Consider the following 21,473-nt stretch of genomic DNA (forward strand, 5'->3'; position numbering starts at 1 on the left):
ATAGATATCCGGGTACATATAGCTAATACTACCTAGTATCTATCCTCGACTCTCTAAACTATACCCAAGTGAAAGAAAAGGCCTGTTCGTGGTCCTCGATGGAAGACATGACAATTATGTAGCCTCGCTCTGGTTATGAAAGCGACCTAGCACTAGTAGTACCTAGTAGCAAAATACAGTGATTGTACGGAGAAATAGCACTTGAGAAGGTCAACTAGTATCGCAAGCATTCATCACACATTTATCTAGATGTCCATAAGCCCGTTACACTGCTTAATTCAGGGATTCTCTCTAATGTTAGGTTCTCGGTTTAGCCATCGACTCTCTTTGAATATACCTCCCAAGTCATTTCTGCCACCCTCATCTATAGGGAAGATATTGAAGAAAGATAGACGAGATAGAGTAGTAAGACGTGAGTTGAAAATGCTGAGGACATGCCTAGAAAAGCCTTCGTTACAGATCAACGGCCCACTCATATCATCAGCTAACAGCCATTTGATTTGGTATGAATCATTTACTTTGACCGGGAATGCCTTCTGCCTCGATCTTCAAGTGGAGAGATTTCTTTGCTGAATAATCTAGCCCTATTGATGAAATGGAGATTAGCGGATCCGGGCCCTGCCAAATGCCAAAAAAAAGGTTTCACGTACAGTTCTGAACCTTTTGAGTGATTATCTTTCTTGCCGGCTTCCAGAATAAATCCAAATCTGCACCTAGGCGAGGTTTAGAGAAATCAACCTCGACGACTTGAATCATTGTATGCTTGCTGAACCCCTCAGTTTTATCAACATCGCGGTTGTCCTGGGTATTGGTAAATGCAATAAACTCCCTGGTTCCAACCCGAACAGCATTTAGCCATTCTAGCTGTTGCTCATTGCCATAAAAAGCCTTCGACATGATTTTCCCGATAAAAAACCAGAATGGCCAAGGCTTGTTGAAGTCGTAAGAGATTCCGCAGACAGACTGCATGATTGAGTCTAGTCTCTTATCGGAAAGCCTTATGTAAAAAGCCATTATTAGTTCCTGGCTAGTAGAGAAAGGAAAATCCATGGGGACATCACTTACTGGACAACAACATGAGTGATATCTGATAGGAGGAAACTTTTGAATTTGTCTTCAACGGTTATATTGACGGAAGGAACTGGAACTGTTATGGCCTGATGATCCGGCAGTGTTTCATCCATTGTTTCCAACCCATAGGCCCTAGGGTCAAAATTGATGCCAATAACCGCAGATTTTGCTTAATGAAGAGTAAGCTGGTATTAATATGAAGATGCAGATGCAGATGCAGAACCAATAGTTCGATGACGTATAGGTTGAATGTTTGTCCACGTCGATACGAAGGGATGGGACTATACCTAAACCAGTAGATCATATGCTAGATGGCGCGACATATTCTACCTGTATCATTATTCGCGGAGAAATTAAGAAGAAATGCAAGACAGCATGAATGTTGTAGGTGGGGTAGCGTCAGGTGACATATGGGTTCAACTCCATCTCCCTCCATCTCCTCCATCTATTCCATATCCCTCGACCTCACTTCCCTCTATCCACTCTATCCTTGTTTCTCATTTGTCGTAGCGTCATAAATAGTACAGCGTAGGCTGGACACATAAGGCCCCTCTTCCTTCTGCCTAAGCTCAAAAGCGTAAATACTTCCCTGGTCGGACTAATAGAGTCGCCGGACTCCAAGATTGTCGCGATATTACGTAGGTTAATCACACGTTTTGGGCACTAAAGTCTGTGCCACTGCATGAGAAATTTTTGAGAAATCTTCGTGGCCTCGCAATCAACACTAGCAGATTCTCTGTCCATCTTCATCTCACTAGTCGATGGACATATTAAAGTTCTTGGAATACATTGTCGTCTACCCCTCTATCTTACTACACCGTCTAACCCAGAACCCCTCGTTCACCCCCAGTTCTTTCACATGTTTTGTGAACCATTTTCATTCCACAGAGTCAGAACAAATTTGTACCTTTTTTGGTCGTTTAAAATTTTGACGATGCCTCTAGACGAACTGATTTCGCGCGTGAAGAACAGCCAATCACTAAATCCAATATCTTTTTATAAGAACGAGCAATGGCCGATAACACTTCGCCACACACTGCGGTTGAAAAATTGAATCCTAACGAACCAGTGAGCTTTGCCACATCTGCAACATTCCTCAGTACAACTAATACATATTATACAGACTATCTACAATATATGGAAGGCAGCAGATGGTTCATTTGCAGAGGAGCCTGTTGGCAAAACCATCAAGTTCAAATTGAGAAGTGGTAAACCATATGGGTTGGCCAGGGTCTTTGGTAAAGAAGGCGAAGAAGATAAAACAAAATGGGCAAGCGATGAATCACAGGAGCTTTACATCCCACCGCATCGCAGATATGAAGTGTTTCGATGTATCATCAAGTTCATTCCAGCCTGAGCTCCGTCATGTTGAATTTATAGATTGTCTCTATCAACATGATTCGGTTCACGCTTATAGTGCAAGAGCCGTCTTGGTCCTGGCTGCTGGGGATAAGAATAGTCACACAACCGGACGTATTACATCCCTGTCTTTCCTCTTCGGTCCACTGTTTACTATTCATAATACCTTGTAAGATTTCATCCAAAAACGCTTTAACACGCTCACAGTCAACGAGTGAATACGCAAATTGGATATCTATGACGAATGAGTAAATATTTCAACAGGGAGTAGAAGATACGCTCACATCTGGTTTCTTATTCAGGAAACATAGATTGTATGAAGGTAAGGTAAGGTAGCTTCCCAGCGAAACCCTGTTCAGCTACCGTTGACTGTAGAAACCTCTTCGCTCCAGGACCAAGCTGAAATCGAAAATAATCGTAAGTGTCGAGGTTCGTCAGCTTGTCCAATACGGAATGTCCTTCTCTGTTTATACAAATTATGGGCGGAACAACCAAGAGCACAGCAAGGAAAAGATGATTGCTTGTACTTTGAATCCCGTTATAGTTACGTCGAGCACGAGATTGTCGTGATTTTGTCGAAGATACACCAGGACCGCCAATAGGTTCTACCCAGAGGAAGTTGAACCGATGACCGAGAATCTCTCGGTCATCGAGAGTCAGGCCTTCCGTTCGCAATTGTGTGATTTTAGTGTTTATTTTCTCGATAAGGTCTTGTCCGGAAGGCGAGGGCGAACTCATGTTTGAAAGAGGAGAAAGTAATTAACTAGAACAATAAGCAATAGTATAAACTGAATACGAAATAGAAAAGATGTGATAGAGCGAAATGGAAGGTATGGAGTAAGATAGGGAATGGAGTAAGATGGAGGGAATGGAGGGAATGGAGGGAATGGAGGGAATGGAGGGAAATGGAGGGAAATGGCGGGGATGGAGAAGAATCAAGAGAAGCTAACAGGGGTCGATAAGTGATCGAGTAAATATGCTCCTTTCATTCGTCAACGGCAGCTGCAAAGATCCGGCATAAAACTATTCCTGAGTTATATTCGAGCTTGCGCAAAATTGCAAGGATGTCTACCTCCCCCTCACTAGACCTAGTACGATTATTGAGCCTATTATATAACGAATTTCAAGGCAAGCGCTTCATCCGCTTTATAACTTCCTTTACCTCTGACCAGTTATCTGCGGCTGCTTGGCTTAAGATACTACAGGGCCGGGGGCATAGAACAAGAGGGCCGTGCAAGCAAGAAAGTACATAAAGCAAGCGTGTCGACGAGTTGAAAATCCACAAGAACAACACTTTAGATCATTCCAGTGATCGCTCTATAAATTTTGACGTTTTTCCCCTCTCATCTTTCTCATCCAATCCCTCCGTGCATCAAGTCGCTCCAAGATGTGTCACTATACAACAGCGATAATAATCTTTCGTCTATGTATCCGTGCAAACAAAACACACGACCGGCATACGCTATTATAAAAAATGCGATACAGCAAAGATATCAGGAATCTACTGCGAGGATGCAACCTATGAGCCAAGTCTTGGGATCTTGGGAAGTAGTAGTCGTGCTGGCCCTTGCCCGTACTGTCGTGATTCGGGCGTGTCCATTGGCACCGTGGTTTACGAATCTGTAAATACTACTTCGAGATACCATTAAGGAATATTATTGACGGAAACAGCGATCTCTGAATAAGACAGCCTAGCACACCGGGTTATGCAGGTTCGGGAATGAGCTCTATGGGAGGGTATGGATATTGGAAAATGAACTTGGCATTTAAACTATTAACTGGAGAGTGGTTATTCCGCCTGATAAATGTAGAGTCTAGGAACAATTTGGCTTGTTTGTTTCATTTATTTGAAGCTATCATAATCCCCAAGCTTTAGGTTGGTTTAGGAGCGCTGGTAAAGAGGAATAAAGTGCGATTAAAGCAAATGTGGATAGGGGCCAAATACCAGCTAAGAACGTTCATGTAGATGGAGTTACTTATGGCAAGAATATTGATTGATTATTACATACCTAACTAGGTAGATGGGTGCTCTCTAGTTATTATATTGTGACCGTTCATGATATCTCCCTGCACGTGATCACATGTATCCCTTTCATTTCAGCAACTCCCCCTTTCTCCTCTTGACATCCCTTCTCGAACCCAACCAGGTATTCTGAAAATGGGGATTGCTATCTTTTCTTCTTCAAACCGCGGCGATTCCTTCATTGCAGCCGGTACAGTCTCAGCAATATATGCCGTTGACGAAAACTTTGTCATCAAACTCCATCCCTCATCAGGGGGTTTCGAGCGCCAAGCTTACGACATTGAAGTTCGCTCTTACAAGCGACCTGGGCACCATGAACACATTGCATCTTGCGAAGTAACCGAGGAAGGTCTCCTACTGGAACGCGGGATTTGTCTTCGGACCATACTTCAGAGTGCTGGAAGCACTTCTGATGGACCGTCAAAAGCCAGGGAGTCTCCGATCTCTTTATCTATGAAGCTTCGGTGGGCGCAGGAAGCCGCGGATGGTCTTGCATATATTCATAGCAAGGGTATTATCCATGCAGATGTTGGTTGTCACAATATGATTGTGAACAACTCCAACCACGTCAAGTTCATTGACTTCGCTGGTTCCGGCATCGACAGTGAAGCCCCTCTAGTCTGCTACGAGTGGTGTAGCTTCCAACCTGGTAATGAAATCAGTGTATGCACGGATATATTTGCTTTCGGGTCAATGCTGTTCGAACTTGAAACCGGGCGTGTCCCTTATAGCGAGCTGGAAGGGACTATGGAGATGGGGAGCCTAATTACAGTTGTTGAGAACTTGTTCGCACAGCGGCAGTTTCCATCTGTGGAGACTTTGGCCTTCGGGTCAGTCATTTCTTGTTGCTGGAATGGCAAATACAATTCAATGGAGGAAGTGTATCGAGATATCGCTTGTCAATGTGAGAATTATTCGGAGGAAAGCCTGTAAGATGTTGGCTGTTGTGAGTTCGTCTAAGCGGGTCGGGGCGATCGACAGAAAAAGTCAACGATGTATAACGATGGTGTGTTTATATCTCTACAATTTGCATCATTGCATACTCAATATGTTGTCTAGTTCAATTATAGACTATAGTATTTGACATTGAGATGCCAGACCAATGTTATGTCGGGCCATCTTCTTTAAACTTTGGCCCCCAATCGCATCAGATGATGTGTCCAAAGAAGTTAGCAACCACAAGCCTCATGTTTCCATCTCAAATGTACATGAAGTCTTTTAAGTGACCTACAAATTAATAGCCATGCCCAGACGCACCCTCCGCCTCCTAGGCTACACCACCGCCGTCACTGGCATAACCGGCTACAGCATCCACCGAGGACTGAGCCAGCTGGAAGAAAAATACCCAGAACTTCCCCCCGCAGCCGGCAGCAGAGCTCTCCGCACACCAGAACACCCAAATACCCAGCGCTGCGCGTATACCGACATCTACGCAGCCCAAATACCCCTACAAGCCCTCGAAGCACGCATCCCAAGCGCCAAGACACCAACAAAAACAGAGCTCGAATATGCCTGGGCTCGATCATTGCTCGGGAGCAAGCTCCTACGAGCCGAGGGGTCTATCCTCGGACTACTCACGAGCTTCCGCTTCACACCGTGCGATACAGGCAGCTCAACAGACGGGTTCTCGCCGGATAAAACCACCGGTGCGCCGCGCGTTCTGCTGAATGGTTTATTTCAAGTACGGCGCCTTCCCGCTACTGAGGCGGATAGCAATGGACTGCTGGTCTCATCGGAATTGCCCGACAAGCCCCGCGTGTTCTTTGAGATGATTGCGCGGTGGGGGTATCCTTGGCGCTTGATGTCGTGTATGAAACATGAGATGAGTGTTTCTGAACCGTTCTGGAGGAATAGTCAGGGGATGTTTGTTGAGGTGCGGTTTGCAAGTGCGCATGATTATGAGATTGTGGATGCAGAGGGTGAGCTTGGGAAACAGAAGATTATTCCGGATTGGACTCTGAGGCTGCATCGTGGGTATGCTAGGTTAGTTCTTGATTCTGCGGTTCGAGAGCTGCAACGGGATGTTGAGAAATAATCCTGTTGCTTTCGAGCTATTGGGCTCTCTTTTCATACCCTTCACCTTACACCTCGGAGAGCTGGGTCAGCTGCGGGTATACCCCAGGCCTGCTAACGTCGGACACTTTGGTTTAAGCCGTAATTTGGTCATCAGAAGATCTATTGTACACTCCCAGGGAGCAATGCGACAGCCACACCTTGGACTTGCGATGACATTCATCACGTACTTAGCTCTTCAACAAGCACTATATCCAAACTTATACACATTTATCTGATACACCCTATTTACCACGCGGTATCAACATATCTCCAATGATCAGATTCTACCCTATTCCTCGCTTCCATCGTCACCCGCATCCTAAACACAAGCACTCCCATTTGGAACAACAGTCCACGACTCGAACCCATTGTACAAATAACACACATCCCAGCCACTGGTGATGCTCCCTAGCAGACCATCCGCCCCACCGGAGCAGTCAGACGAGCTGAACATGCAAAGATCATACCGGTTCACGTCAGAGGGGCTCTTCCACGAGAGACTCTTGACATTCGTTGAATTGTAGTAGGTAGTATCTAACCCCTGACAGTCGAGTGCCCTGGCGCCGGAGTAGTGAAGAATAGAGTATTGGATATTGTTCACGGAGCTGTTGCAGGCCGGGGGTGCTACGCCGAGGAAACGGAAATCCCACTGTGAAACATTAGCAGGTTTAATTTAGCATACGTGTCGGAATCCGGCGCGTTTGACGTACGGCTCTGTAGGCAAGGACTGTGAGATCTTCCGGGTTGGGCAGTGCGTTGACGGTCCAAGGAGCGACGCCAATGAGCGTCAAGCATGGAAGGAATTTCATTATTTTGGCAGAAACAAGACTAAAAAGCAGGACTTGAAATTATGCAAAATGCAGATATAAGTATAAGCTGGAGGGAAATGTTTATTTGAAATATTCAGGGCATAATTGCTTCTTATTATACGGAGTAAGCCAAGGTGCGTGGTCTTTTGAGGGTGGTCTTTCCACCTAGCGCAACTAGCCCAAGTTAGGTTTAGCGCATTACAGGAGTATTCATCACACATCGTCCTCGACACTCTTCACATCCATCATCAGTTAGCTGCGTCAATCCCGTTTGACCCATTATAAATATTCAACGGTCATGGAACTCCATATTCTGTCAGGAAACTCGTCTACTCTCCTCTCACAGTTACCAAGCGTTCCAATACGGTCGCCCATTGAGATGGTCGAGAATTTACGCTTGCTATATGATCAGAAACAGGTTGAAACCTTTCAGAATATGTTGGACTTACTTGCTTGTCTTAGACGACAAATTCTGCATATTTGATTTGGATCCAATCATGATAGATGCGATTAGACATGATGATACCAAATTCGCCGAGGCGCTTCTTTCCCATGGACTACCCTTGCACCCGGATTACGCCTTGGAAGCAGCGAAGTGGAAGGCAACGAATGTCCTTGAAGTGCTTCTTAAGAACGGCTTCGATATCAACAAGCCAATAAGTGACGGACAGCTCCCGGTACTTGGGTAAGAATCTCTTTCCTCCAAAAGCCGAACCGCGTAACTGAGTCATTTTTAGTCACATAGCCCAGGACCAAGACATGGTGTTATGGCTACTCAGGCATGGGGCTGATCTGAATCAAACATGTCTGATTGACTTGACACCACTTTCTTATGCTGTTCACTACGCACCTATCTCAAATATTAAACTCTTTCTTGACAATGGAGGCGACACCCAACAAGGCCAGCTTCTATTCCACGCGCTGAATAGGGAAGCTGAAGTGATTGAAGTCTTAACACTTCTTCTTAAGGAAGGTGCTCCATTGAATGGGACATTATATCAGAATCATCCCCTCTCCCGGTCTCTTTACGCTTTTATGGGACTTGGTACTATTTTACACAAGGCGGCAAAGCTTGGAAAGGTCGACGTTGTACGATTCCTGGTTTGTGAAGGGGTAGACTTGAGCATTAAAGATGCAAATGGTAACACCGCTTTGGATTGTGCCAGGGAACGAGGCAAAATTGAAGTTGTACCATTGCTCGAGGGCTCAACCGATCATTAATCTTGGAGGATGGTGTTTTTGGAAAAAATGAATGGAAGCGAGCTTGGGGATGGTTTAGAGCTGATCTGGGTTCTGAGTAAAATTTGCTTGTTCTGAAGAACTAATTTCGAAATTGAATTTGCTATCAAATGATTGTAAAAGTGTGAATACACAAAGGAAGGAGATCGCCATCAAAAGTCTGCGTCTTTTTGACAGTCGCTTCGATCGTCTCAACGTAGTGATATCTTCATTTCCGTTTCATCCCTGCAACACGGGGTCCACGCGGCGAGATCTGGCCATTGGAAAAACAATCCTCGGCCCTTGTTCGATATGTAACAGAGTCGGCAATGGTACTCATGGAAGGCTTTGTAAGTACACAGTCGGCGTTGCTGGATGCTTCAGGCAGACAAACATTGCCACGCACCGCAGAGTACGGAGTACCACCACTCGCCATCCCAGTCAGACTATTTTAATCCCAAACTAGTCTGCACCTACAGAAGCGGAGCCTGCGCCTCCAATCACAGCCATCGACGGCCAGGCGAGACTCGATCGGCTCGATGGCCACTCCTTTCAGCTGCAGCCAGAGAGCAGCTGAAAGAACATGGCCAAGGAGAAGCCAGGACGGAGTAACTACGGGGTACTCCACAGAGGGGTCTCGGGTGAGTTTTCTCTTGGCGGGGGAGAAGCACGATGTTGTTGGGCTCTCATTGGGCGCGATATTGGCGAGACCCTGGTTCCTGTGTTCCTGAATCTTGAGGGTCCGATCGATATTCTGCGGTGCGGCTCACCTGATCTCGGGGGAATAGGGTGAGGTATATTGGTGTTGTTGGATACTCAGTACATATTGGTGCTTGTCTCGCCGATTCAGGAGGTGGATGAGGGCTTGCTTGGCTCAGGGACGACTGGACGGGATTTTGTCTTACGTGCAGCCTACAGTGTTAACCTCGGGGACCTCGGGAGATGAGTTCGCTTACATCTGGTTATGTAGTTAATGACCGTGTGGCCAGACGATTATCGAGACACCGAGCTGAGGAACCGCGAGGAAAAAGTACAGAAACTGCGAAAACCTTCAAATTGGACAAAAGAAGCTTTGTTTTTGAAATGTACTATCTTTCCGGAGTAACCTACGGAGCATACAATAATGCCTCATGCATTGTGCTTCGTAACAAAAACCATACGTTGGTCCTTCAGGACACTGTAATAAAACCCAAGCTGGCGAGAAAGACGCCTCGTCTAAATTATTTATCTATTCAATCTATAGAATATCCCAGACAGATGGTATACAAAGACATTATAGGCCGTCACGACACACCAAAACCACGGAGAACTGTCTCACCCGCGCTGGGGATTAGACGTCAACCGCCAAGCCCGGAGAGGCAAGTCCTGTAGCTTCTGCGCAGCCGGCTTGATAAACATAATGAACGTGAGCGTGCCAATGAGCACACAGAGTATGTTGGTCATATAGTACCCGTCACGGTCGATGTGGCAGGTACCGCCGCCGTTCACGCAGCGGTTCTTCTCTGGCTCGAGCGCGCAGGAGAATGCCGTCGTGATAAGAGTGTCTTTGAGAGAATCGGCGGGTGGAGCGATGGTTGGGGGAAGACATGTTGCTTGGGTGAACATGTCGACGAGTTTGAGGACGAAGATGCGGGGGAATGTTCCACCCAGGTTGCAGACGCTGAGGTGAGGGGTTAGTAATGTGCATGTTGGTTGGGGGGGAAGTAGGACTTACGTTGCAAGGAGGGTCATGTACGTCCCGCCAATGGCTGGGTCGGCGATTCGGGCGTGGAAGGCCGAGATGGCCACGAACATGACCGTGTTCATAAAGGTTGAGAGAACATGCTCGCCAATTACCGTGAGCATGTACCACATTGGCATCTCCGAGGATGTGGGATAGATCATGACCGTGAATTGAGCGAGCACGGCGGCTGCTAGTCGTCCGATAAAGGCCCAGCCCCAGAGGCGCATTGCTCCGTAGTTGGTTGACCACTGGCCGGCATAGTAGCCCAGCATGATCTCAAAAGGGAAGTCGATCAACACGACTAGGGCCATGTTGTCTTGGCCAAAGCCCTTGTCGAGGAGCTTGAGACTAGTGACTCCGTCATTGGCCTGGAAGCCGATCTTGGCAATGAGGTGAATCAGGATAATGGTCTGGATGTTCTTCAACTTCAGAACGCTCCACATGCTTTTATACACATCCATAATGCTGTCGCGTTCCTTGCTGCGTTCTTCCTTCTTGAGGAAGGCCAGACCACACGTCACGATCAGATAAGCCCAGCCCCAGAAGTTGAGATAAGTGCCGAGAGATAGCAGACCTTCCTCGCCTGGGATAGTGCGGAACCATCGATTCGCAAAGTCCTTGGAGTTGAATGCCAAGAAGACAGTGTAGGACAGGAAATGGCCCGCTGTCAACCCGACCGTTTGGGCGGTCGAGGCGTAGGAGATGTTCGGTGGGGACATCAACGTGATCGCCCATCCATCTACAGCGATATCCTGGGTGGCACAGAAAAGCACTAGCATAAACCACCAGTATGTGAATTTCCAGACGCCCGCGCCATTATCCGCGCCGGCCTCGATCATCATATTCTCGATATGGCTACCCATATAGATCATAGCTAGTCCGGCAATCACCTGCACGGGGGTGATCCAGCTCTTGCGCCGACCAAAGCGCGTACTCCACACGGCATCCACAATAGGACTCCATAATAACTTGAGCGAGTATGGGTATGAGGCGAGCGAGAAGATTCCGATCTGGCCGTATGAGAGATACGGCTTGAGCAGAAAGGGCACGGAACCGGTGGCCAGGCCCATGGGGATTCCTTGGAGGAAGTATAGCAAGACCAGCAGCAGAAAATTGCGGCGATCACTGCGTGGTAGATTGTGGAACGTTGTATTTGTCTGGATTGGGGTTTGCGGCACCTGGTCGTTGTCGAGGGAGAAGCTCGGTCGCGACATGAGTTGGGCTGTTCTATCGGCTGAGGTCTCTGCGGAGGGCGTATCCCTCCTGCGCATTTCGATATTGTTATTCATCTTGCCATTCGCACGTCCGTTTGACCCGGTAGAGACTGTCAGGTTCGCTTTGGAACGCCGCTTCGAGAGGGTCGCGTGCTTGCGTGTCATTGAATGCTGTGTTATGGTAGGGAGCGATCGCCTTTGTCAGCTTCGGCAACTTCGTCCTGATTGGATCGAGGACTGAAGTTGGATATTATGTATTGAATGGTGAAAGGGATGGATCGAGGGTTCGGCTTCGAAGAGGCTGCGGGTTTAGATGCCCAGGGTGTGCTGTATGTTTAATTCCACTGAGAATGAAGGAGTGAATGAGGAATATAAAAGAAAGAAACTTCAGCGAATCTTTAGTGGGGGATCGTTGAACCGTAGGATGACAAAAAACATGAGGCAAGCTGGCCTCTTGGCTGGCTGCAGATCCGGGGACCCGAGGGGTTCTATTTTAATCTGCCTGGATGGAAAATGGTCGATGGGAATGGACACAATCTGAATCTGAATCTGATATTGATCTTTGATATGTATATTCTCTCTTGTAACACATATAGCACGTTCACACTATGAGGTCACCACATCAACACGGTAGGACTGCAGGGGTCAGATCTATAAACCCAAACTCCAATTAAACACCTTTGAGGCTTAGTTTCAGGATTTCTTCAGATCTTGCATAAGAAAAGAACAAACTGATGATCTCAGCCCACTCCGCCCACTCCGTAAGCCCAAGCTTCTGCAGAATCGCGTCAGATGTTGATGAGATCACGTGCCAAAATAAACTATGACAACATCGTAGGATCAGGATCACCGCGCGCACCTCACCAGCTCCCCAACCAACATCCAAAATGACATCTCGCGTTCCCACATCACCAGAGCCAGAAGAAGTGGAACTAGACACAGAAATTGCCTCAATCCGCGCAGAAAGTAAGCATCCCGTATCCCAATCCCAATCCCAATCCAAGCTAACCCAACCAAGTCCAAACTCTCCAAAAACGCAAACGCATCCTCACATCCAGCCTAATAACAACCGACGCAATCCAAAACCTCCTCAAGAAACCTCAACCTCCAACTACAAAAACAACCCCAACCGACCCCCTCACAACAATCTCCCCGCTCGTCCACGCCGCCGGCGCCCACACCTCCTCAAACCACCACCGCATCGCCTTCGGCGCAACCGCCTTCCCATTCAAAGACCCATCCCCGACAGCCAGCGCAAAACCCCTCCTCGGCGTGCGCATCGACGTATGCACGCGCAATGGCCGCTTCGCGAAACCATACTACATCCTCCTCAAACAGGAACGGGGTCGCGCAGGGCCCGAGTCGGGTTCCAAGATGTTGAAGGTGCATCGGCATACCGTGCCGGGGTTTATATCGATGGCGAAGCTGGAGGGTGTGTATCTACCGCGGCCTGGTGTGACGCGCGACAATGGAGATGCGGATGGAGGTTCATCTGGTGAGGACGAGGATGAGGACGCTGAGCCCGCGAAGCCGTGGAAGAAGAGCGGTCGGAAGCAGGATCTTCGCGGGTTTGTGCGCGAGCTTCGGAGGGAGCTTGTTGCGTGGCATATGCGTGTTGATGCCGTTGAGTTCCTGCGCGAGAAATTGGGGCTTGTTGGTGAAGACGGCGGGTCCTTGCCGTTTGATGTTTCGCCGGATCGCGATACGGGCATTGTGTCTTTGGCTGCTGTTGCGGTTGAGGCGCGGTATGTGCGCGTTGAGTGGGCTGATGGGCGGGTTGGGCGGTTCAAGTTGTCTAATGCTGGGGTTGTGGAGCGGGCGGTTGTTATTGGTGATGAGGGTCGGGATAAGAAGGTTGAGGATGCGATGACTGGTGGTGGTGGGAGGGTTGAGACGGTTTTGGATAGGTTACGGGTTGATGTGTTGTCTGGAGCACCGGCGCTATGAGATGTTGTTTTACTTTGTTTTTTCAGCAAGAGATACCCCAATGTCAACTTTGAATGTTCGAAGCGAATTAACTTGAATTTCAGAGCAGCTAAATTATAAACAGGTTGGTATATCTATTCAATGGTCTCCACCAAATGCTACGCAATCATGAGACCCAGAAGCCGTCGTGATGCGTGAATGTGTACTCCGTACGTGACTGTCAATCCAAAGCAGAAAGATTATTACAAGGGCAAGGGGCAACATGGACAGAAGAATGGGGTATTATAAGGGTATATAGAGTAGATGTCGTGTCGTCGTCTCCAATTAGAGAGGCACACAATCCTTGGGATGGATTGTATCGGGGGTTGAATCGGGGGTTGAAGTTTCTAGTGGTGAGCGTTCCTTAACAGAAATGGGGGTATTGGGGGCTGTGAAAGCGACAAGCGGCAAAGGAGCATATGACTGGCCATGTCGCACCTCGAGATGCCGACGTAGGACAGCCTCTTCCAAATACCAGCGATGCCGTAAAGTCGTCTTCTTCGTTTCCAGGGCTTGCATGAGAGAGGTTACTTCTCGTTGGTGCTCAAGTTGCAAGGCCGCAGCACCTTTGATGTGTCGTTTACACATATCATCCAGTTCTTTTTCCATACGCGCGGTGGCTTCCTGGAGCTTGAGCTCTTGGCGGTCACGGAGGACTTTGATGCGGGCGTGATGGAGCTGGTCCATGGTCTTGTGGGAGTGGTATTGTTGTTCTAGCTGCTCCATGTGTCGGCGCGTGAGCACACGAGCTGGCGCGGTAGAGTCGGATTCTGAGAAAGATTCCGATGACCGTTCGGATCGTTCGGATCGTCCGGCTCTGATCAGTGTTCCGGCGGGAGATGACGGCGGGCTGGCATTGCGGAGATATCCTTCCATATGCTTGATGCGGGTGCGCGAGTTCATTTTGGCGCGATCGAACTCGCGTTGCTGTTCGATTTCTACCGCCAGCTGTCGCTCTTCGATTTGGGCTATAGCTTGGATATTCTGCACAAGCGCTTGTTAGTAAAAATAAATTAAGATCCCAATTTCGTAAAGCGAACCTTTTCGCGTTTCTCATCCTCCTGGCGCTGATTGTCAGACTGTTGCTCCGAGACAGCGGTCTGGTGCCGACGCCGGAGGGTACTGAGAGCGGCGTGTTGGAAAGCGAGATGTCGGTTCCTTTCCATCTGATGCCGCTCATGCATCTCGCTTAAGTCCGGATCCTCCAGACTTCTTTGTAGTTCTTCTTTGCTGAACCGAGGTATTTCCAACCGGGGAAGTGTTACCTCATTGCTCGCGTGGGGTATAACATTTTCATGGGCAGCAATGACAGGTTCCGGCTTGGGTTCGAAGAAAACATGTTCAAGGTTTTTGTCGCTCGTGGATACAGTTATGCGACCTTCCGAAGGCAAGAAAATGGCCGAGGACGTGCGTTTCTTGCGGAAATTAATCCTCCCGATAGCAGACTTGAAGCTGCTCCGTCGCCTCCCCTTCTTGTCGTCCGACGCGACGCTGAGAATTGAATGCCGATGCAAGTTGGCAAACGGATCATTATACCCCGGCGCTAAAAGGCCTGTTCTCCCCTCACTAGAGCAAAACGAAGTCGGGCGCGTAGACAGCGAAGCGAGCGATCGCGTACTGCCAGTCTTGATGCGATCCGAGGAAAGCGCGACATCCGACAGCGACGAGACAATATCATCGAGCACGGATGGGACGGGGGAGGACGGCTCGTGGGACGGAGTGACGGAGCCGCACACAGAATTCCGATCGGTCGACGATCCAGAAGACAGGACTGGCGAGGAGAGATCGACCATTCCTGAGGTGATCGAGGCGGCCAGTGGCGCGGAAGCTGCGATCTCTGGCACTTTCAGACCCAGTTGTTGAGCCTCCTCGGCTAGGTGCTGCGCCTGCGCTGCCTCGGATTCCGGGGAGGGGTGGTGGAGGACATCGGTGCGATATTGGGCCTCATCGAAGATGGGCCCGGTGTGTGACTCCATTGTATGTACAATTATAGGAGGTATGTGGCGCCTAACCAGCGGGCGCACATGAAATTCCAGGTCCGGGAGAGGGCTAAGAATAATACCGGTTCCACATGGATGCGTTCTATGACGGCATCCAGGGAATCTAAGGATGAGGGGTTGTAAGGACAGTATTAAGAGTTGAAGGGTGGAGGTCAGAGGTCCAAGCTAAAAGGCTAGGGGCCGAAAAGGGTAGAAAGGGGAAAACAAAGCGCAGACGACGGTTATGGCCGTTTCCTTGTTTCCTCATGTTTGGTCGTTTTAGGCAATTTGGGAAAAAAAAGAAAATAATCACCTCCGACCCACGGGTGGTCCTGACGCCATCCATGGTTCTACGCCGGGGATCACAGTGAAACGGGCAATTGCATGAGAGATCGATCTAGCTCTTAACGGTTATATCGGCTTTATGCTTTATTTACACATCCCTGCACCTGCATTCCCAAGGTATACGCTTCTATACGCTGGATCCCGGTCATCCCTAGATAACGCCCCTCGATCTAGGCCATATGAAGAAGGTAGGGCTTAGGGCTACTTAAATTACCTCGGTCCCATGGAAAGGACGGATCAGCCCATAGATCAGGCCATCTAGAGACCTCCTATCTAGGTAGTTCAATATGTACAACATATGTAGTCAAAGAATAACCCTACTCGTTCAACATGTCGCATGCCAGTTGATAGGCCCGCTCTTTAGCTTGGTATTGCGGAGTCCCCGCCCTCGTCTTTTTATCTTTATCCCATCCATGACTACAACCCCGCATGCGCTCACTGACCACATGCCGGCCTGGCAACGTCTTGATCCTCTCAGCCAATTCCTCGCCCTCGGGTGCGAGAGTATCGCCATCAGCGGTGATCATAAGAACACGTCGTGGGAATCGATCCGCCGGAGCATAAGTCGGTGAAATGCGTGGGTCCCGCTTGTCGAAGGATGAGGGTACGTAGCAGCGGTCGAAGAGGCGCATGAGAGCAAGAGGAATTACGAAATCTGCACGGGCCGGGGCGATCTTTGCTCCAGGATCAGGGACTATGTCGGTCACAGGATAGATTGCTAGCAGGGAGCGGAAGGTCTCGGGAGGGAAGAGGCTTGACGCAGTCGCCAGCGCAAGGTTGGCCCCAGCACTAAATCCAGATATGGATACTCGGGTGAGGTCGAATTCATCCGGACGCATGAGCACATATTTGACAGCGTCTTCCACGTCGTTCAGTGCGGCGGGGAACGGGTGTTCGGGTGCCAGACGATAGGAGACGTCTAAGACAGTGTGCACTTGGTTTCCTGCTGACTCGTCGACAAAATTCATCGTCGCCGCCATGGAGCGGTACCAAGAAGCCACCCTCGTGGAAGTTGAGGAGAACGGGTGACGGGCCCGAGTCAGAGGACTGATACAGATGAATCTTGATGGTTCGGCCAGCATCCCGGGATTTTATATGGCGGACTTCATCTGGACCGGCCGATACCTTCACGGTAAGGCGCACTATTGTGCGAAGGAGAAATGTAAAGCATTTGTTATAGTAATACATGAGAATATCCATGGTTGGCGTGAGATGATGTATGGCATTGGCGTGAGACGATGTAGTATGTTGAAGCTGAGTCTCACCGGAGGCCGGGATTTGAAAGGCCACTGCTAATCTCCACCTTCTTCTAGTCTATTCTAATTTGTGACATCTTGCAGCCCGTAGATATTCAATTAGAAATGATTCACATGTACTTTTTCTTATTTCTACCTAATATATCCTACCCAATTATAAGGCATATTCATGCTAGAATCTCAAGGCACCCCTGCATTACACAGTGTAACTTTTCCCGGATAATCTGATACCTTCATCCCATTGTTTGCAAATAATCTACTTGTATAATCTCCGTGATGTGAACCATAGCTGTTCTAGTGCGTTGGTATTATCTCACCGCTCGTGGCCCCCTTATCAATGAGCTCTCAATTCCCCGCATTAGGAAAATTCCACGCAGAGCCTCATTGCCTTCCACGCACCCGTCTACCAATCAGAATGACCGCCTTCTGTCGTCACGCTCATCTCCAACACCCATCGCCATCGCATCTATTGTTCCCCTTTTAGAGTCCCAAGTTGTCTGGGAAACAACCATCCTAGTTTCCAAGCCCACGACTTTTGAGTTTCATTAACCAAACAAAGACTACTTATTGAGCTTGGACAGGAGTCCTGAGAGACCTCGCTTTCAACATCATATCATCTACACGCGATTTATAGGATGCCCGTCAACACTAATTTCACAGTCTTCATACGCTTACCATTTCCAAGAGGCGACTTTGTCGATCCGCCGCCTGCAAGTCTCCCCCACAGAGACCCCTGGAGCATCCACTGACATAAATAGGTGGAATGGAATGCATCCAAAGACCAAGCACTATGGGATATCCTTTCTCGGCCATCTAAAGGTGACATAGACTGTATGTATTGTTGTTGCTTTGAGACCTTGCTTTGATATCGCTGACATCATCACAGGGAAAGCTCTGTAACTGCACTCTGCCCCTGACACTTTAGCTTGGAGCTGCTAACACGCTTGTTTAGGGCAGAGAACTTCGATGTCACCTTGCAGTTCCTCCTTCAGCAGGCAGCATGGCTCTATGATCGCCAGCTGTCGCAGGTTCGGGCTCAAATGCGCAAGGTCGGCACTACACAGTCAAACTCCCCTTCCCCAGCTCCAGGATCTGTATCTGGTAGTACGGCCTTGGGTGGACAGTCACAGAGAGAAACACCAGCACCAGGTATATCCTAACTTGCTTTATATTCTTTCTTCTCTATGGTCTGAGACTGATGACCAGCAGGTTCTCGGGCGCCATCCTGGCAAGTATCTCACCCGAAAGATATCCCTCTACGAGGTATGGACCGAAACCCTACCTGTCTTCGCACAGGCCATTTGGTACCGCCGATGGATCGATCGCGTTTAACATTGACTGCAGCCCCTGAGAACCGACGTACGAGCTTTACATCAACGACGCCTACTAACCTCACTCGCGGACCTCGGGACCCTACACGCACCGCCACGCCGACAATCGACGACAAAGAATCACGCTGGGATTCTTTGGCTCACCGGCCTTCGGCTGTGAGACGAGAACAACCACCGGTCGCGTCTTTGCCCAGATCTCCGCCACTCGAGGAAGAGTCTCTGTCCTCGAGCTCATCGGAAGAATCAGCATCCGACGACGATAACACAAACAGACGTGCACCCCTGTTCAAACGGTTTGGCAAATTTTCTACTCATCGTCTACGGGATGATGAGGACGACGAAGAAGATACTCCAGCCTTCCTGCCCCTATCCCGAGAACATGAGCGTATCCATCGGGACCGGTCAGGCCAGGAACTCAGCGCCACACTCCGTTTAGATGCCGAGCGAGCAGCGGCGCTACGGCGACACCCCGAGCAGCGGCCTAACCCTAGGGTACCGGCACCAACGGACTCATCTACAAGCTCAATCAGCTCCGGTGGACGTAGCAGCCTACCCGGTGGACCCAGGCGGACCAGCCAGGGGGGATCGACGCTGAGCCCTGCCGAACGCCAGAATTCGCGCAAGTCCACCGCCTCCGGTCGCGAAGCTAGCGATGGTACTCCCAGCATGGGAAGCAGCTTCAGTGACCTCGACGGTATGTGTCCCAACCCCAGGATTCTGGATTCCAACTGATCGACTCGCAAGATGCAAGCGTTACCCAGTCAGCCCTAGAGGAGGCCCTTCTAAGCAACATGCAGCATGGTGGAATGGCGAGTCGGATGAGCACTATCAGTCAAGCCTTGCGCAGCCGGTATCTGCAGTGAAATGCATCTTACATAGGAATATCTATTTTGACAGGTTGCACTACGACGTAGTATGTGTACAACATATGATGTAGCTTATGTGGGGTGCCTAGCTGTGTTCCGCATATGGCCTCCACGTGACCGAGTGGCGCCTCGGCATCTCGGTGGTACGCTCCAGTGACATAGTGGCATTATGGATATCTTCACTTTGTCCGGAGTTCCCTATACTCAGATATTCCAGGTATTCACTGTCACGCATCGGTCAGACGGGAGCGCTAGTGCCGGATCAGGTCGTTCAGTCTCAACGCCCAGAGGAGACATATGATGGAGGGGTAGCTCAACCTGGCTACCTAGTTACCTTTAAAACGTTGAATGTTCAACATAAAGAACTGTTGGATATTGTGAATAACGAGACTCTTGGCCGATCCTGAAAAGCTGACCGGCATCAAAGAACACCGACTACAACCCCACCAAGGTTAGGACGCCGAGCGGCATCCTCGGCATCTTGTCGACTACACTCACCGGCAGATCTTCGATTCACAATTGTCCAACCCCTTTTCTCCGTTGCAAAGCGTCTATACCATCATTCAAAACAATGGTACCCCCATTAGTGGGCGACATGCCCCCAGCGGAGGCAGAGTCGGTCTATTTCAATGAATACCCCCCACCAAAGGCACTGCCGCGCCATGAAGCGCTCGCGCGCGCATTCATTGACCTGCACGTGGAGGCACACCGGCGTGTAGTGCTCGTCACATCCGGAGGAACAACGGTACCACTTGAAGCGCAAACCGTACGATTCATCGACAACTTCTCCGCCGGCACTCGTGGCGCCACATCGGCCGAGTACTTCCTCGAGCAGGGGTACGCAGTGATCTTCCTACACCGACAATACAGTCTGCTACCGTACTCGCGGCACTACAGCCACTCGACCAATTGCTTCCTGGACTTCATGGATGAGAAGCCGGCGTCGGCGGACTCCTCCAACCCTGGCCATGGACCCATCATGGTGCGCGACGAGTACCAAGACGAGATGCGCAGCGTGCTGCGGAAATATCGGTACGCGAAGCAGAACAACCTCCTCCTGCTGCTGCCGTTCACGACGGTCTCGGAATACATGTTCGAGCTGCGGGCAATTGCGAAGCTGATGCGGCCGCTTGGCTCGAATGCGCTCTTCTACCTCGCGGCTGCTGTCAGCGATTTCTTCATTCCGCGCAGTCGCATGGCAGAGCACAAGATCCAGTCTGGGGAGTTGCCTCCGCACATGCAGGGCAGTGCAATCTCATCGGATGAAATCTATACGGGCGAGAATGAAGAAAATCCTTCGCATAGCCGGAAGCTCGTCGTCAACCTCGACCCCGTGCCCAAGTTCCTGCACCAGTTGGTAGATGGCTGGGCTCCCGAGGGGAGTATGGTTGTTTCGTTTAAGTTGGAGACGGATCCGTCGCTGCTTGTGTACAAGGCGCGCGCTGCGCTGCAGCGCTACTCCCACCACTTGGTGATTGGCAATTTGCTTTCCACGCGCAAGTGGGAGGTGGTTTTCATTACCCCCGATGAGCCGTATGAGCGCTGGCTTCGGGTTCCGAAGTCCAAACGCAGCAAGAGTATCTCTGGTGTTGAGGATCAGGTTGGGTTGGCGGAGGCTAATAAGGCGGATTCGTCGACGGTGGAGCAGACGGAGGCTAAACAGATTGATGAGAACAGTCGGGATGGGATTGAGATTGAGAGTCTTATTATCCCGGAGTTGGTGAAGCTGCATACTAAAATGATTGAGAAGAACAAGCAACCTGCGCAGTGATATTTCTTGGATGTACAATTCAATGTGAATAAATAATGAGTCTTCTCGGGTCTTGTAGTTGAATTAATTAATACTGACATGGGTTCGATGTAGTACTATGTATCTCTATGACTTTATATATCATTCTTACAACTAGATCCTTGCATGCACTCATTTTTTAGATATTCAACCCGCTATCAGTGTTACTCACACACTATGAACTAACTAACTATGTGTCTTTTTTTGATGTCTTCTATGCTGCTTTTGAAGGATTTTATCACCATCATTGAAAGACTGTACACGACTAAATCGTGTACACTTCGGTACTTTCTGTATATGTATATGTGACTACCCTCAACTCTTGAATGCTTCAGATTCGACTCCTCAACACGTCATGATATCTCCGTGCTGATCCTGGTGGACCCTGACATCGTGCGGGACCCCGGAGCTCTTCACCCCTGAAGTGAAGCCTTGGAATATCTCTCATTTATAGCAAGGGATCACCATAT

The 21,473-nt window shown here is 49.3% G+C and overlaps 12 protein-coding genes across 12 annotated transcripts; 7 read left to right on the forward strand and 5 right to left on the reverse strand.

The window, feature by feature from the left end:
* Nucleotides 1–642: 642 nt before the first annotated feature.
* On the reverse strand, nt 643–1,184 carry N7518_002935 (uncharacterized protein; the record flags this gene model as incomplete). Its single annotated transcript, XM_057183862.1, has 2 exons — nt 643–997; nt 1,066–1,184. 2 exons carry the CDS (start codon nt 1,182–1,184, stop codon nt 643–645), a joined length of 474 nt encoding a protein of 157 aa, XP_057045312.1.
* An 898-nt stretch (nt 1,185–2,082) lies between these two features.
* N7518_002936 (uncharacterized protein) lies at nt 2,083–2,428 on the forward strand (the record flags this gene model as incomplete). Its single annotated transcript, XM_057183863.1, has 2 exons — nt 2,083–2,139; nt 2,195–2,428. The coding sequence occupies 2 exons, from the start codon at nt 2,083–2,085 to the stop codon at nt 2,426–2,428; spliced, it is 291 nt and encodes a 96-aa protein (XP_057045313.1).
* Nucleotides 2,429–4,588: 2,160 nt separating this feature from the next.
* Nucleotides 4,589–5,386, forward strand: N7518_002937 (uncharacterized protein; the record flags this gene model as incomplete). Its single annotated transcript, XM_057183864.1, has 1 exon — nt 4,589–5,386. One exon carries the CDS (start codon nt 4,589–4,591, stop codon nt 5,384–5,386), a length of 798 nt encoding a protein of 265 aa, XP_057045314.1.
* A 310-nt stretch (nt 5,387–5,696) lies between these two features.
* On the forward strand, nt 5,697–6,488 carry N7518_002938 (uncharacterized protein; the record flags this gene model as incomplete). Its single annotated transcript, XM_057183865.1, has 1 exon — nt 5,697–6,488. One exon carries the CDS (start codon nt 5,697–5,699, stop codon nt 6,486–6,488), a length of 792 nt encoding a protein of 263 aa, XP_057045315.1.
* A 339-nt stretch (nt 6,489–6,827) lies between these two features.
* On the reverse strand, nt 6,828–7,317 carry N7518_002939 (uncharacterized protein; the record flags this gene model as incomplete). Its single annotated transcript, XM_057183866.1, has 2 exons — nt 6,828–7,157; nt 7,219–7,317. The coding sequence occupies 2 exons, from the start codon at nt 7,315–7,317 to the stop codon at nt 6,828–6,830; spliced, it is 429 nt and encodes a 142-aa protein (XP_057045316.1).
* Nucleotides 7,318–7,814: 497 nt separating this feature from the next.
* Nucleotides 7,815–8,538, forward strand: N7518_002940 (ankyrin repeat domain-containing protein; the record flags this gene model as incomplete). Its single annotated transcript, XM_057183867.1, has 2 exons — nt 7,815–8,002; nt 8,055–8,538. The coding sequence occupies 2 exons, from the start codon at nt 7,815–7,817 to the stop codon at nt 8,536–8,538; spliced, it is 672 nt and encodes a 223-aa protein (XP_057045317.1).
* A 1,311-nt stretch (nt 8,539–9,849) lies between these two features.
* On the reverse strand, nt 9,850–11,637 carry N7518_002941 (SD08430p; the record flags this gene model as incomplete). Its single annotated transcript, XM_057183868.1, has 2 exons — nt 9,850–10,195; nt 10,250–11,637. The coding sequence occupies 2 exons, from the start codon at nt 11,635–11,637 to the stop codon at nt 9,850–9,852; spliced, it is 1,734 nt and encodes a 577-aa protein (XP_057045318.1).
* Nucleotides 11,638–12,359: 722 nt separating this feature from the next.
* On the forward strand, nt 12,360–13,419 carry N7518_002942 (uncharacterized protein; the record flags this gene model as incomplete). The annotated part of the gene is made up of 2 exons (XM_057183869.1): nt 12,360–12,438; nt 12,491–13,419. The coding sequence occupies 2 exons, from the start codon at nt 12,360–12,362 to the stop codon at nt 13,417–13,419; spliced, it is 1,008 nt and encodes a 335-aa protein (XP_057045319.1).
* Nucleotides 13,420–13,722: 303 nt separating this feature from the next.
* N7518_002943 (uncharacterized protein) lies at nt 13,723–15,413 on the reverse strand (the record flags this gene model as incomplete). Its single annotated transcript, XM_057183870.1, has 2 exons — nt 13,723–14,421; nt 14,478–15,413. 2 exons carry the CDS (start codon nt 15,411–15,413, stop codon nt 13,723–13,725), a joined length of 1,635 nt encoding a protein of 544 aa, XP_057045320.1.
* Nucleotides 15,414–16,078: 665 nt separating this feature from the next.
* Nucleotides 16,079–16,741, reverse strand: N7518_002944 (putative esterase/lipase; the record flags this gene model as incomplete). Its single annotated transcript, XM_057183871.1, has 1 exon — nt 16,079–16,741. One exon carries the CDS (start codon nt 16,739–16,741, stop codon nt 16,079–16,081), a length of 663 nt encoding a protein of 220 aa, XP_057045321.1.
* A 911-nt stretch (nt 16,742–17,652) lies between these two features.
* Nucleotides 17,653–19,211, forward strand: N7518_002945 (uncharacterized protein; the record flags this gene model as incomplete). The annotated part of the gene is made up of 6 exons (XM_057183872.1): nt 17,653–17,727; nt 17,776–17,848; nt 17,904–17,913; nt 17,970–18,166; nt 18,227–19,042; nt 19,093–19,211. 6 exons carry the CDS (start codon nt 17,653–17,655, stop codon nt 19,209–19,211), a joined length of 1,290 nt encoding a protein of 429 aa, XP_057045322.1.
* A 574-nt stretch (nt 19,212–19,785) lies between these two features.
* N7518_002946 (phosphopantothenate--cysteine ligase CAB2) lies at nt 19,786–20,985 on the forward strand (the record flags this gene model as incomplete). The annotated part of the gene is made up of 1 exon (XM_057183873.1): nt 19,786–20,985. One exon carries the CDS (start codon nt 19,786–19,788, stop codon nt 20,983–20,985), a length of 1,200 nt encoding a protein of 399 aa, XP_057045323.1.
* Between the last annotated feature and the right edge of the window lie 488 nt (nt 20,986–21,473).

Source organism: Penicillium psychrosexuale (genome assembly GCF_028828465.1).
Source record: "Penicillium psychrosexuale strain IBT 29551 chromosome Unknown utg000002l, whole genome shotgun sequence".
NCBI classification, from domain to species: Eukaryota; Fungi; Ascomycota; class Eurotiomycetes; order Eurotiales; family Aspergillaceae; genus Penicillium; species Penicillium psychrosexuale.